Source organism: Sorex fumeus, unplaced genomic scaffold (assembly GCF_029834395.1).
Source record: "Sorex fumeus unplaced genomic scaffold, SorFum_2.1 ptg000063l, whole genome shotgun sequence".
NCBI classification, from domain to species: domain Eukaryota; kingdom Metazoa; phylum Chordata; class Mammalia; order Eulipotyphla; family Soricidae; genus Sorex; species Sorex fumeus.
Window position 1 is genome coordinate 75,369,778 of NW_026606120.1, and position 15,624 is coordinate 75,385,401.

The 15,624-nt window shown below is 55.3% G+C and overlaps 1 protein-coding gene across 2 annotated transcripts in view; it reads right to left on the bottom strand.

The window, feature by feature from the left end:
• LOC130036168 (keratin, type I cytoskeletal 14) overlaps positions 1-10,856 on the bottom strand; it is a 28,135-nt gene extending 17,279 nt beyond the window's left edge. The window contains exons 1-8 of one of the 2 annotated variants that reach the window (XM_056128152.1): positions 10,338-10,856; positions 9,910-9,992; positions 9,636-9,792; positions 9,381-9,542; positions 9,160-9,285; positions 8,720-8,940; positions 8,575-8,630; positions 8,366-8,463 (exon numbers count right to left, since the gene is read on the bottom strand). In XM_056128152.1, coding sequence (XP_055984127.1) covers positions 8,366-8,463; positions 8,575-8,630; positions 8,720-8,940; positions 9,160-9,285; positions 9,381-9,542; positions 9,636-9,792; positions 9,910-9,992; positions 10,338-10,856 — 1,422 coding nt within the window. Of the gene's footprint in view, positions 1-8,365; positions 8,464-8,574; positions 8,631-8,719; positions 8,941-9,159; positions 9,286-9,380; positions 9,543-9,635; positions 9,793-9,909; positions 9,993-10,337 lie in introns of those variants that run through there. The other variant, XM_056128150.1, reaches the window with a different exon arrangement.
• Between the last annotated feature and the right edge of the window lie 4,768 nt (positions 10,857-15,624).

A 15,624-nucleotide genomic window follows, 5' to 3' on the forward strand; every position in this document is an offset into this window, starting at 1 on the left:
ACCTTTTCTGATCCCCAAAGTCTCAGCTCACAGGCTGGCAGTTCCACTACTACCACTAGCGCCCCTACCCCACCTCTTGTAGCCTCTTACCTGGCCCTGATGGATTGGCGGGGGGAGGACAAATACCCCAGCTTCCTCCTCCTTTAAGAAGCAGCATGAGATGCCTTTTTTTGTTTGGGCGCCACACACAGCAATGCTCAGGGGTTACTCCTGGATTTTCACTTAGGAATTACTTCTGGTGGTGCTCAGGGGACCATATGGGATGCTGGGTATCCAATCTGAGTCGGTCACATGCAAGGCAAGCACCCTACCAATGTGCTCTCTAGCCCTCCACATGAGATGTCAGGCATTGTTGGAGGTCGGAGCAGGACAAAGTGGGTCGCTGCTGTCCATAGTACTGTGACAGCAGCCCCCACTTCCATCCTCCTGGTTGGTATTTTCCCACCCAAACACAGCTGGCACTTGCATTTTTGCTTGTAGGTTTGCTTCTAGAACCCAAATCCAATCTCAAACGGAGATACCCGGGGTTTGGATTTTGCAGTAGATAAATGCTTGTAAACATTACATCATAAAAAAAATTACATTATCAGACCTCCAGGAAGGAGGAGAATTACAGATCCATAGAATATGTGTGTGTGTGAACATGGAGTCAATCCTCTCTTTTTTTTTAATTTTATTAGTGAAGCACCATGAGATACAGTTGTAGATTTACAAATCTTTGTGCTTGGGTTTCGGTCATACAATGATCAAATACCCATCCCTCCACCAGTGCCCATTTTCCACCACCATGGATAATATCCCCCCCACCCCCCCTCCCACCCTGCCTCTGTGGCAGGGCATTCCCCTTTGTTCTCTCTCTCCTTTTGGGTGTTGTGGTCTGCAAAAGAGGCATTGAGTGGCAAACATGTTCAGTCCATAGTCTACTTTCAACATGCATCTCCCCTCCTGGGAGGATCCTCCAAACACCCTTTATTTGGTGCTCCCTTCTCTATCTGAACTGCCCTTTCCCCTAGAATACCCGGCTGGCCTCTAAGCTATGGAGTAATCCTCCTGGTGTTGATCTCAGCTATTCTTGGGTATTAATCTCATATTTTGTTGCTTTATATCCCCCAGATGAATGCAATCTTTCTATGTCTATCCCTTTCTTTCTGACTCATTTTGCTTAGCATGATACTTTCCACATTGTACCACTTTTATGTAAATTTCATGACTTCATCTTTTCTAAGAGCTACATAGTACTCCATTGTGTAGATGTACCAAAGTTTCTTTAACCAGTCATCTGTTCTTGGGTACTCAGGTTTCCTCCAGTTTCGGAGTCAATCCTCTCTTAACCTCTTCAATAGTTCCGGGAAGTTGCAACCTTAAGCTAAGAAAGAAAAAAACAAGAGGCTCAACACAACCAATTTGATCAGAAGCTAATTCATACAGAGAAGTCAACTTCCCATGGCAGATTGCTGGTCCCAGGAACATCCCAAATAAAGACCCTTCTAGAATAAACACTTCTAGTCTCAGACAGTCGTTTGTAGGCGAACAGGCATTCATTTTCCCACTTGCCTTTCTAGCCCAAGGCATCCCCCACGCCCACACAGTGCAGTCTGGGCCCAGGCCGGCAGACTGGACTCGTTGGCATGACAGCTAGTAGGAATGTTTGTTTATGTTATGGAATCAGATGCAAGTGAAACAACAAAGCCCTCTGCCCTCCTTCCTCGGGGCGCTCCCCCAGATGGGCGGGGTTGCCCAATCGGGCAGCAGAGTTCAAGGCCAGGAGGGGGTTTGCTTGTGCTGTTTGCCTCTCACAGAGCCAGGATAGCAGCTGTGACATGGTGACATGTAATCTGCATTCTTTTGAACATTTTCCCTTAGAAGGCTAGCACTGCCCTCTGCGTCATTAAGCTGTTCTGTCCACCTTCATCACCTTTCATGTTCCCACAAGCCCTCCAGGTGAGACATAGAGGGCTTAAGTTTGCAGAGGAGACACACTTAGAGATGGGAAGGGACCCGCCAAGGTCACATCCCAAGTTCACCTCCAGGTAGACTTCTTTGTTCTGGGGCCAGAGTCAGCAGTGCTCAGTCAGGCCTTACTCCTGGTTCTATGCTCAGGGATCACTCCTGGCTGTGCTCAGGGACCACATGGGATGTCGGGTATTGAGCCCAGGTTGGCCTTGTGCAAGGCACACGCCCCACCTACTGTACTATCTCTCTGGCCCGCAGGTGAATTCTTGCCTCAGTTCACTCCCCAGCGTGGGTTCTACTCATATCTTTCACGTGCCTCTCACCTACACAGGTTCCTTTTTATTATCATTTTTTCCTTCCCTTCTTTATTGTTGTCGTTGTGGTGTCTGGGTTGACTGGAGCTGCAGTGTACACACACACACACACACACACACACACACACACACACACAGAGGCCTGCCTGTGGTGGGCTGGAAATGGCACCCCCTCATTGCACAACTAGGGATCCCACACAGCCCCAACGGTACTCTGTGCATGGAGCAATGTGTACCTGCACAGAAAGAGTCTCTCCAAAGAAGCTGTCATCAGGGCTGTGATACCCTTCAGCATCCCTGGAATGTTCCAGAAGAGAACAGAAGCCCCAGCGATGACCACACAGCGCAGCAGAAGCAGGACAGTCCTCTACTTGCTTGGCACCTGACTTCAGGCAGGTGGGTCTGTGCTTGCCCCTCCACAGCAGGGGGTCAACAGGATCGAGGCTGGGGGGCAGGGGGCCATGCGGGGAAGCCCTTTCTCAGGAAGCTTGCTTCTCACTAAGAGTGTACCTTGGCGGCAATGATGTGCTTCATAAGGTTGAAGTCCTATGTTTGACTCCCCAATACCTCATAAAAGGGGGAAGTGTAATTCTGACGTATACAGAAAGGGGAGAGAGGAAGCTTGTTTATAAGAATTTCCATGGAGACCAGAAATAGCAGCAGCTTCTGCCCAAACCCGTGACTTGGTGACTTGACACACAAATCTTCCTTTGCTTTGTTTTTGTGGTGCAGGGGATCAAACCCAGGGCTTCACACTTGCAAAGCAAGTGTTCTACTGCTGAGTCCCGTTCCCTGGCCCCCAGATCTGCCAATTTTCACAGAAGCCCCTTTCATTGAAACAGGAAGTCTGTGGGGAGACAGCAAAACCAAAGGTTCCTAGCACTGTGTTCCACGGACCTGACAGGAGTTTAAACAAGAAGCCCCAGCGATGGGAAGGCTGGCAGAAAACAAGGCTTATCTCAGCCCCGGGAGGGCCTCTGCCTTTTTTATAGTTCTGGAAACAATGGGCTCAAAGAGCCAGACCTTGGGCGCTAACCACTGACTGATTCATGAGCCTCAGCAGGGCCCTTTATAGGCTATAGTTAATTCTCACTCTGCCCGTTGTTGGAGCACTTCATGCAATTATCTAAGACAGCATTTCACAAACTTTGACACTAACTCAAGCACAAAGAATCTATGGGTGTGTCCAAAACAGACAAGTTATAGGCAACCGTGAGTACTCCACCTCCTCAGCCCAGGTACCCGCCGGGATCCTGGGAGGATTCTGGGGAAAGCCAGGAGAGAACTGTCTGGGTTGGGACTTGACTCTGGGCTGAAGAAATCCAGGCAGCAGCATTGGGAAGGCGAGTTCTCTCACTGACCTGACAGGGAAACTGCTTCCCCACCATCCTTCCAAATGGAGCGTGGTGCTTTCTTCAGGATGCGTAGTTCCTGCTCTCAGTAAGAACTACCTACCTGATGGGGCAGGAATGATATAGCACAGTGGGTAACAAGCTGGCCTTGTATGCGGCTGACCTGGGTAACAAGCTGGCTTTGCATGCGGCTGACATGGGTTCAATCCCTGGCACCCCATAGGCTCCCCTAGCACTTACAGGAGAGATCCCTGAGTGCAGAACGAGGAGTAAGCCCTGAGCACCACCAGGTGTGTCTCCCACAAAAAAAAGGAAGGAAGAAAGAAAGAAAGAAAGAAAGAAAGAAAGAAAGAAAGAGAGAGAGACAAAGAAAGAGAAAGAAGTAAAATGGCCACCTAGGTGAAAGACTATCACAAAGTTGGAGGGGGCCCTTTTTTTATTTGGTGGAACCTCCATTTCCCATCTGTCAAACGGTGCCCCTGGTGCTTCCCAAGCATCCACTGATAAGTGGGTAGGTATACCAGGGACAAGCCTGTGGCTCATCCGCTCCACAGGTGCTGCTTGGAACTCTTTGGTCCTCACACCTTCTTCCCAGCTCAGTTTTGTTTCATTTTGTTTTGTTGGTTTGGGGGGCACACGTGATGGTGCTCAAGGGATGCTCCCAGCTCCATGCTCAAGGAGGCTCTCTGGCAGTGCTGGGAATCCAACTCAGGCGAAGTTTTGCAAGCACTCCACATCATCCCAAAGCTGCTGCCATGCCTCTGGACAGACTGCCCAGTAAAACATTTTTCTGGATTTTCTGGAGGACCGTCTACAAGGTCTACAACACCGATATCCCAGTTGTAGCATACCAGTTTGGATGGGAATGTAACGCAGAAGTAAAGCAATCTCAACCAACAAAAGCATGAGCACAGAAGGCTTAACTTGCAACAACAGCTGAGTAAACCCTCAGACAAAGCCTTGATGTCTGCATGGTGGGATACAACAATTTTCACAAATCTTTCTACGGAAACTTTTTTCGATCATTCTGTTGGCCATTTAATGGTAAGGAGCAATAGAAAATCAATCATTGTGAACCTGCTCCAGGGGTAGGCTTGAGGGGTGGTCGGGAAAATGGTGACAATGGTGGAGGGAAGGTGACAGTGGTGGTGGGGTTGGGGTTGGAATATTGAATGCCTGGAACAAATCATCATGAGCAACTTTATCAATCACAATGTTTAAGTAAAGTGGGGACAAAAAAAGAGAGCGAGAGAGGAAGTGGAAAGAGCTCAGCTAAAGCTGAGGGTGGGCTTCATCTGGCAGAGACCCAGGCTCTATCTCAGGTCCCCCCGGCAAACCCAGAGCACCTCCTGAGCACTGAGATGGGAGAAGCCCCCAGCACTGCCAGCTGTGCCTCTCCTCCCTCCCCCCTAAAAAGAAATAAACCCAATAAATAAATAAATAGTGGAAGCAGAAGACGAATCCGTTTACAAAAGTGATTCCTTTTTCAGATAATACTTAACTTGGAGAGCATGCTTTGAAAAAGACACTCCCATTTCCTGCTGGCAAAATATGTAAATTGGCACAAGTTTCCTTTCGTCAATTTGGCAAGATGAATCAAGAACCTTAAAACATTCATTATCTTCCCATCTAATAATTACACTTCTGGGAATCTAGCCTAAGGAAACAGTACCCAAAATGTGGATATATTTAAAGCTCTCTCCAGAAAGATGTTCATTGCTGCGTTCTTTTCAAAGGGAAATGGTATTTTAAATGTATAATACTTAATAACACAGGAAAGGACTCCCTTACAATATTCATTAAAACTGAAGGCAAGACAGGGTAGGCATTCAGCATTATTGTACTGATATGTAACTTCTCATCCATACACATCATATCATGAAAGAATGTCACCAAAATGTGGCTAGTTAGCTTCACCTGAAGGGTTTCAAGGTTTGGTTTTCTTCAGAAATGCGCCAAAACACAGGTCAGGATCCGTGAGCAGAGGAAGGGAGCTGTGATGGCCGAGCCCCAGGCATGGCTGTGCCTGGCAGGACAGGACACCGGCTCTGTTGTCTTGTCTTGAGGAGGGACAGCATTTTGCAATCAGAGCAGGCAGCTTGAGTTAAGCAGCTGGGCTAAACAGGCACTCCGTCTCCTACTACACACCTTGAAAATGAGTGCAGATGAAGAAAGCCCAGGACAATGAGCACAGGAGAAATTATGGAAACAAAAGTTTAGAATCTGGAGAGCACTGACGGTCTGAGATGAGAACTCAAGTACTCTCAAAGAAGAGCCAGGACCCCCAACTCTGAGCACTGGAAAGGGGCTGGGGGGAGGGTAGAACAAGGAGAATGGGTGGGTCTCATGGAGTCTGTGCAAAAAGCAGAAGAGGTGCCAGGGAGATAGTCCGGCAGGTCGAGCGCTTGCCTTGCATGTGGTCAACTCAAATTCAATCCCCGCATCCCATTTCCCAAGTCAGCCAGGAGTGATCCCTGAGCGCAGAGCCAGGAGAAAGCCCTACACACCACTGGGAATGGCCAAAAGTATTAATAAGCAGAAGGACCCCCATGGCTCTATCTGCCCCTACCCCCTAAGACCAGCAACCCCACCCTAGCCCTGGCACAATGATAAGTTTGCTCAGGGGAACCTGCCCAGAGGGTCTGAGCCCTGAGGTTCAGCTCAGGGTGGAGTATCAGGCTGAAGCAAGATCCACTAAGTCTGACCATGCCTCCACCCTTCAAAAGCCCCCGAAAGCTGGTAGCTTCTGCGTCAGAGCTCAGAACATTAGTGCCGAGTTCCTGAGAAAAGCCCCACCCAAGAGACAAAGCCTAAGAGACTAACATCAGGATCCCCCAGTGAGACAAGCCAGTCTCCACCAGACTATTACAAGTGAGACTCACACGCAGGGGAGCCATCACTGTGCACACATACACACATACACACATGTATGCATGCATGCATGCATATACACTCATACATATATGCACACACGCATGCACATTCACACACATGCATATACATGCATGTACAAATGCACATATGTATACATGCGTATTTATACACTCATGTATATATGCACACACAAGCACACGTGCATGCTTGTACACTCATGTATATATGCACACACATGCACACATGCATGCATATACACACATGCATATATGCACACATGCCCCTACATGTGCACACAAGTACATGCCAATCCAATTTTCTTTTTTTTGTTTTGTTTTGTTTGTCAATCAGTATTTAGGGGACCAGGTCAACCCCGCACGAGGACCTGAGTTTGAGCCCAGTGTCCCCAGGTCCCAAACACTGCCCCAGTGGCTGTGCTGGGCCCAAACAGCACCCCATCCTCAGCCTTACACTGACCCATCGGCCCAGCTAACTGAGCCCCTCCAGGAGGGGCCCACAGGAGCCCCCCCACCAAAACAATACGTAACACTAAACATTGTATTAGTCAAGGGTGGTCTAAACCTGTCACTCAGAAAGAAGGAGAACACCAGGGCTAGCAGCTCAGGACTGAGGGGGAGTGGAGGTGGGGGGACCTAGCCTAGGGAATTGTTCTTTTTCATAATATACGTTATGATGTTATAAGCCCATAACTATGATTCTTTACTGTAAACGTTAAATATGGAAAGCTTCCACGGCAGAGGACAGGGGTGGGACACCCCGATCAGGACAACTGACACATGGGGCTCAGGAATGGGAGGAAAATGGGAGCCCCAGATGGTCCCAAAGAGGTGAGAAGAACGTCCTAGGGGGGCAGGGGCAGACCTGGTGAGGGGGTTGGAGTAGGCTCAGACACGGTTAGGGACTCATCAGGACTCACCCCCTGGTGGATGGGAAGGAGACAGGGGGCTGGTGAGGAGGTGCAGGTCAGGGAAAAGAAGCTCAGCTCTGACCATGGACCAGCCCAGGCATATGGAACTTTTCCCTCCCAGCATCCAGCTCTCTGATCCGGCAGGCAGACATGAGACTGCCAAGGGGCTGAGTCAGAGTTCAGGCTTTGGGGTCGTGGAGTTAAGATACCTGCATACTGGGACTGGAGAGAGAGCACAGCGAGTAGGGTGCTTGCCTTGCATGCATCTGACCTGGTTTTGATCCCCAGCATGCCATATGGTTCCTCAAGCCTCCCCAGAAGTACAAAACCAGGAGTGTGCCTTACCCCCCCCCAAAAAAAAATCAAGCACTGCCAGGTGTGCCTCCCAAAAAATGAAAAACTAAAAACTGGAGGGACATCAATGAGAGGTCTGGGCCATGTAGCCAGACAGAGCAGGGTGTGACCCCAACGGTGCCACCCTAGGCATACAATCTCCTCCCCTCTCTAAATTCCTGGGGTGCCAGGATGTCGTCTCTCTGCAACAGACCCAGCCGCACCCACACCCCAAAAACACAAGAGTCTAAAGAACCACACCGTGGGGTGTGGAGTTCCCCGTTCCCGTGTCACCTCCCCCAGGAGCCCCTCCAAGCTGTCCTGGGCTGTGCTCCATGGCCTGCCTGCCTCTGGGTGTGAGGCCCTGAAAGCGTTCCTGGGGGTGGATGGGCACCTTCAACAACCCGCTCCCCCCACCACCACCAAACCCAGTTTCAGAACAGAGACCCCACACACACAGGTTTGCATCAACCAGAAAGTCAGCTTTATTAGCCCATCACCAGCGGACAGGGCGGGGAGACAGCTGGGGAGTGCGCGGAGGGGAGCCGAGCCCGGAGCCCGGCCTGCAGGAGGTGAGGCCAGGGGGCAGCAGGACCCTCTGGAAGAGCCACTCAGTGCTTAGAGCCCTGGCCGAAGCTGGATGAGCCCTGCTCCTTGAGGATGGGCCGGGTCTGGCGGCCGGTGGAGGAGGAGGAAGAGGAGGTGTAAGCTGTGGGAGAAAAAAAAGGGGGAGGTGAGAGGGATTCTGGGGGCAGAAGGGAGCGACCCCAGGAGGGAGAGGGCTGGGGGGCTGCAGGGAGAGGGACCCTCAGGGTCTTACTTTCTCTGGAAGAAGAGTACTGGCCAGAACCGGATGAGTGCTGGGAGGAGGAGAGGCTGCGGGAGGAAGAGGCAGAGCTGTTAGATGTCTGGGGGCAGAGACGATGAAGGGCCAACACCTGGGCAGGAAGGGGGGCCCCACTCACTGGGCATCCTCGCCCTCCAGCAGGCGACGGTAGGTGGCGATCTCCTGCTCCAGCCGAGTCTTCACGTCCAGCAGGATCTGGTACTCCTGGCTCTGTTGCTCCATCTCGCAGCGCAGCTGGCCCAGCTGCTCCTCCACGTTGCCAATGAGCCCTTGGATCTGGGACAGCTGCATGCAGTAGCGGCCCTTGGTCTCTTCCAGGCTGCCCTCCAGGGAGGCTTTCTGTGAGGGAGGAAGAGAGAGAGAGTCAGCGGCAGAGGTCACTCCATCTCCTGGTCTCTGAGCCCATTTCCAGCAAGGGGTGTGAGGTTAGAAATGGAGAAAAACGATTTCCCCCTCTGGGTCTTCCTTTCTCCATCCCCCCACCCATGGGGCCATCAGCTCTGAGGTCCTGTGGCTCGCAGGACTGAGGAGAGGGGACGAGCAGAGGGTCCCTCTTACCATGCTGAGCTGGGACTGCAGCTCAATCTCCAGGCCCTGGAGCGTGCGCCGGAGCTCAGTCACCTCACTGCGGCTACTCTGCACCAGCTGGCTGTTGGACGCCACTTCCTTGTTGAGCTCCTCAGTCTGCAGGAGGATGGAAGAGCAGCCATGAGGCTCCGCTCCCTGGGGGGTACCCTTGCCCCGGAAGTTGGGCACAGGGCCTAGCACCCCATCCCCACCTTGCTCAGGAACCAGGCCTCGGCGTCTCTGCGGTTCTTCTCGGCCATCTGCTCATACTGATCACGCATCTCGTTGAGGATGCGGCTCAGGTCCACACCGGGAGCGGCATCCATCTCCACGCTGACGTCCCCGCCGGTCTGGCCACGCAGGGCAAGCATCTCCTAGGAAGAGGAGGCCCAAGATGGGTCAACTGGGCGGCCCCCTCCTCTCTGTGTCCCGGGTGCCCCCCACCCCCAGGCCAGCAGCACCCTCACCTCCTCGTGGTTCTTGCGCAGGTAGGCCAGTTCCTCCTTCAGGCCCTCGATCTGCATCTCCAGGTCAGTTCTGGCCAGGGTCAGCTCGTCCAGCACCCGGCGCAGGCCGTTGATGTCAGCCTCCACGCTCTGGCGCAGGGCCAGCTCATGCTCGTACCTGGCAGGACAGAGAATAGGGCATCAGGCTCGACCCCTGAGACTTCGAAGACCCACCGTGCTGGGGATGAGGAGGCCCCAGGCTCGCCAGCTTGCACCCTGCCTGCTGTCCACTCACTTGGTCCTGAAGTCATCGGCAGCCAGCCTGGCATTGTCGATCTGCAGGATAGGCTGAGCGTTGTCGATGGTGGCAGCAATGATCTGGGGTGGGGAGACAGGAGTTAGTCGTGAGGATGAGAAGAGAGGCGAGAGAGGGCCTTCCCAAACTTGGGGGGGGGGGTGTCTTCTGGATGGCCAGTCAGGCCCTCCTCTCCACCTAGCACTGGGTGGGCGGGGATGCAGCCCACGTCTCCCACCACCCCATCCTGAACCCCAGATTGAGAGGCACTGAGTTGCCCAGAGCAAAAGCTCATTTGCTGACACAAAAGACTCAGCAGCTACCCAGCTCCAACCCCCTGATGTTGAACACAGACTTTTGATGCCTGTTTGCCTGTCCCAGGCAAACCCCAGTCTCCCCATCTGTGAAGGACTGCTCAGGGCCCCCACCTTGCTGCGCAGCTCCTCGATGGTCCGGAAGTAGGGGCTGTAGTCCTTGCTCTCCTGGGGACGCTGCCTCTGGTACCAGTCGCGGATCTTCACCTCCAGGTCGGTGTTGGCCTCCTCCAGGGCCCGCACCTTGTCCAGGTAGGAGGCCAGGCGGTCGTTGAGGTTCTGCATGGTCACCTTCTCGTTCCCGGAGAGCAGGCCATCGCCACCGCCCAGGCCCCCACCGAAGCCACCACCAAAGCCACCGCCGAAACCACCGCCGAAACCACCGCCGAAACCGCCACCACATCCTGCACCTCCGAAGCTGCTGCTGCTGCTGAAGCCGCCGCCATAGCCGCCCCCCATGCCGCAGGCCCCCCCGGAGGAGAAGCGGGAGGAGGACATGGACATGCCCCCGTAGGCGCTGGGTGCCCGGCAGGCGCCCCCCGCCAGCACGGACGACATGCGGCTGGAGCCCCCACCGATGCCACAGGAGCCCTTCATGGAGCTGGAGGAGAACTGGCGGCTGCAGGAAGTCATGGTGCCGAGAGCGAGTGAGTGAACGAGCGGAGAGCGAGCAGAGAGCGAGGTGTGGGGAGCTGGGAGGCTGTGGATGCTGCCTGCACCCCGGGAACCTTTATACGCAGCAGGGGAAGGTGGGGCCTCCCGACTGCTGACTCCGGCTCCCCTCGGATTTCATCACTGGCTCGGGATTATTCAGCCTGGGGTCGACTCACCTGCCGGCTGGTTCCCACCCAACACTGGGGGTGTGGGGCCGAGAGAGAGAAAATACACAAGCGCGAGTTGGCGTGACTCAGGATGGGCGGCGGGACCCGACTCGGTTCCTGGAGCCCGGGGGCCAGCAGCGCCTTGACACAGGCAGCTTTTGTGGCAGCCGCGTCCCCGGGCGGTGAGTCAGCCCCCGGCAGGATTCCCTCCCTGCTCATGGGGACAGTCTTGGCAGAAAGAAGACCCAGCACTAGTGTCTCGGGGCCGTGAGGGGCTGCCATGGAGCAGCGAACAGAGGGATCCTCTGAGCCGAGTCCACACTGGCTGTCCTTGGCTCTGCCTGCTGTGTGACCTGAGGCCACTCACCTGCCCTCTCTGAGCTTGTTTCCCAGAAATGACAAGGCTGGACTAGGAAAGTACTTCCTGGTTCTGCCCTCTGAGATCCGATCTCAGCCCCCAAGTCTCCAGGAGGGATGGGGTTGAGGGATGGGAGAGAGGAACCAGCAGCAGAGCTGAGCCTGAACCCACACTCTGCCCAGGTGTGCCTCAGTTTCCCCACCTGTGAGACGTAAGGATACACCAGCAGCACAAAGGAATATGCAGGAAGGATTCCGCCAGCCCTCCCCCTTGCCAGTCTTGCCCCTCAGCCCCGTGCTTCTTCCTTTCCAGGCCAGCCACCCCTCTCCTGCAGACCCCCCCACACACACAGACACACACACACATACACACACTCACACACGGGTCAGTACTGAGCTCAGGGGAACTTGCAGTGCCTGAGATTGAGCTCCGAAGTTCACACAAGCACGTGTGACGTTCACATGTGCTCTGCCCATTGGGCCATCTCCCCGGCCCCCCGTGACACTGATCCTGCACCCCCTTCCTCTGCTCCTCTCCAAGGAGTCTCTGTCCTGCACTTGTGCTATGGGTCAGCCCTGACCCTCCCAGTCCTTACACAGGGACTCTGTTTCCAGTTGGGTTCCTGTGGGCTGCCCTGCCTGGCCCTCACATCTTTGAGAAATGCTGTTCCTGCCTCCTTTCACAGCCAAGGTCGCTAGACGGGCTGGTGGGTTCCCCAGAGACCCGTCAGGGGTGCTGAGATGACCCCAGTCCACTGTCTCGCCAGCATGAACCCTTTCCTGCCTCCTGACACAATTTCTCTATGTCTCAAACATACACCCCTTCTTAATCAGCCCTGGGGAGTGGGTAGTGGTGAGGGGAGGCCAGGAACAAGGGCGACGGGCATCTAGGGCTCTAACCTTGACGAGCTCTGTTCCACTGCCCCATGATGCCTCACGGGCATCCGGGACAAGCCCATGCTGGGCAGTGTGACCTGGGCCCTGGAGGCTGGAATGGGGGTGCTGGGCCTCCTCGGGGTGCTCTGAGGGTACCCATGGTCTTGTCCAGAAGCACCCTATGCTGGTGAGAGGCCCGGGAAGGACTCCCCGGCCTGAGGAGCACAGAGCAGCCCCACATGGGTGCGGGCAGGAAGCATCCCTCGACCTAACCAGCCTTGGCTGCTGCATGTGGCACAGAGGTCAGGGCAGACCTGGTGCCCCACTCGCTGCTAGGAACAGGCCTGGAGACAGGACCCCATACCCACCACTGGACCCCAAGTAAGTAAATGGAGATCCCGGACTCTTGCACCAAATCTTGGGTGTCCCCCAGGGTTGGGATGAGTGTGGAGTTTGGGTCCCTCATTCTGGGCACCGGAAGTGACCCAACAGGGCACCAAAGGCCAGCAAGGCCCCAGCAGAGAGGACAGAAGGTGAGATAGTGCCAAGCCGAGCAGAAACGTGAACCCCATTCCCCAACAGCTCCTCCTGCTCTCCCAGCACCCCCCTACCTGGAGAAACGGGTAGGGGGAATCACACACAGCCCCAGCCCTGGAGCTCTGGACACCTATACTTGGGGATGAGGTGGGGGATGATGCCAGGGGCAGCTGCCACAGGCCCACACAGCTCTACGTGAGCTGGCACGAAACCAGCAGGCAGGACAGCTTGAAACTTGAGTCTGACCTGGGGGCTCCTTCCCTGACTCTGAAGAGGAGGGGCCTCTGAGCCGGAGGTGCCCAGCACACAGGACAGGGCCGCTGAATTCTGCCCCATATGCACACACCAACCCCCTCCAGAGTGTCCAGGGCCTTCAGGGAGAGCCACAGATCTGAGTGGGCAGCAGGGCAGGGGCCATCCCTGCAGGCACACATACCCCAATGTTGCCCCATCACTATGCCTGGTGGTCCCAGGACACACACCACCCCCCAGCTGGCACCTCTGCTGGCAGTGGGCTCCTTCCCCAACACCCCCCACCCTTTCTTCTCTCCTCACCCCGCCCCATGGCTCGTGTGAGGTCATCCCATACCTGCGTTGGCCGGGAAATATTCTTGGCCAGCGCACGCCACGACTTGTCCGATTCCCGAAGCTGAACCGTCGTCGTCAGAAGCCCGCACTCCCCCCGCCCTTGCCACAGCACCGCCAGGACAAGCCCGGTCGTGGGGACGGTTTACAAGCTCCCCCAGGATTCTGATGACCGGCCAGGCTCGAACTCGGGATGCAGCCCAGGGTGGGGGTGGAAGGGGCAAGCAAAGAAGACCCCAGAGAGAGCCCAGAAGGGACCCAGCTCCTGGGAACCCACAGGAGACAAAGAAAGAGAAGAGGCGGCCAGACAGAGTCGCCCTAGAGTGGGGCCAGGTTCAAAGCTGTGTGAGTCTCAGTTTCCTTCGGGAGATGGGCACCGGGCCTTGTTGGTGTCACACATGCTGGGAGCCTGGAGGTCAACGAGATCGAGTGCCTGGGACTCACCAGATCTGCCCCACAGCTATTTGTAACACATCTTCCCAATGCCAAAGCTGCTGGACCCTCAAGTTCAAAGAACTAGACAGAGGGGCCGGGACCCATAGTCCAGCAGGGAGGGCATTTGCCATGCATGCAGCCGACCCGGGCTCGATCCCCAGCATCCCATATGGTCCCCTGAGCCCCACCAGGAGTAACTCTTCCTGAGTGAAGAGTCAGGAGTAAGCCCTGAGCATCACCAAGTGCGGCCCAAGTCCCCACCCCACAAAATGAAATTAACAAAGAAATGGACTGAGACCCGCCCTCCATCAGCATACAGATGGGGTCCAGGAGAGCAAATCAGGCTCTCTCAGAGTGGAGAATGCCCCCACCCAGGTTCTGGCCCCCTAACGGACCTGGATCTGGGTGGATCTGGCACACCAGCCCACCCAGGGTGCTCCTCTGCCCTCACCCGTGTCTGGGGTTTCTCCGGCAGCTGTGGCCAGGTCAGCTTCCCTTACAGCCTCTGAGCGAGAGGCAGAGCCCCAGGGGCCCCCTGTCTGGGGCAGCATGCTTGAGGTGGTACAAGGGTCCCACTTTGTAGAGGATGAGGGAGGATTGACCCTCCTGAACCTGCTCACCAGCCCTAGACTGGGTCCTCCTGGGAAGACTCTGTCTCCCCTTTCCCCAGAACCAAGCCCTGCAGCACCCGCCTGGCACAGAACCATGCAGGCTGTGCCCTGGGCCCTGCCCCGTCAGCGCCCCCTGCAGGAAGCATTTCCCATCACACGGCCAGACTGCGGGAGCGGAAGATCCCAGGCTGGCCCTGAGGAGCGTGGGTCTGGGATCTGGGGTGTGCCCACCACATGGAGGATTGCGACCCCCACATGAAGACTGCATCCATGAAACAGGGGTGTGGCAACTCATCTGGGGTTGACCTGGGGGTGTGACCCTCACATGGCAGAGGGAGCATTTGTGACCCTCACATAGGGGGGTGTGACCCTCATATAGGGACGCAACTGTCATTGTCACATGGTGTGACCCTAATATGGGGGGCATCTGTGACCTTCACATGGGGGGATGTGACCCTCATATGGCAGAGGGGTGTCTGTGACTCTCACATGCAAAGGTGACACTTACATGGCAGGGGGGCATCTATGATCCTTACATGGGGGTGTCTGTGATGCTTACATGGGGGGCATCTGTGACCCTCATATGGGGGGTGACCCTCACATGGCAGGGGGGTTTCAGTGACCCTCACATGGGGGGTATATATGTCATGGAACACGTCATTCATCTTCTGGGATAGGTGCACATACATGGGATTTATGTGTCCTTCACAGCAGAGGGCTCAGGAGCAGATGCCCCCTTTGCTGATGGGCTTCCCTAGGGTGAATGGGGAGTCCCTCTCCAGAGCTCAGCCACAGCCTGGGTCAGTTTGGGGAGCACAAAGCCACCCTAAGACCCCCACAGCATCCGTAAGGGGGTCCCAGCCCCGCACCACCCCAGCCTGTGCATTTCTGGAAAGGGGGCCACAGGGGCTGGAGTAATAGCACAGCAGGGAGGGCATTTGCCTTGCACGCAGCCAACCCGGGTTCAATTCCCAGCGTCCCATATGGTCCCCTGAGCACCACCAGGAGCAACTCCTGAGTGCAGAGCCAGGAGTAACTCCTCTCCACTGTCGGGTGTGACCCCCAAAAAAGCAAAAAAGGAGGGGGCACCTTCCCTCAGAGGCCCAGGATCACACACAGAGACCCCTGCCAGGCCCAGGTTCACCCCTCGAGCCCCCAACTCCCCCGAAGCCATGCCTG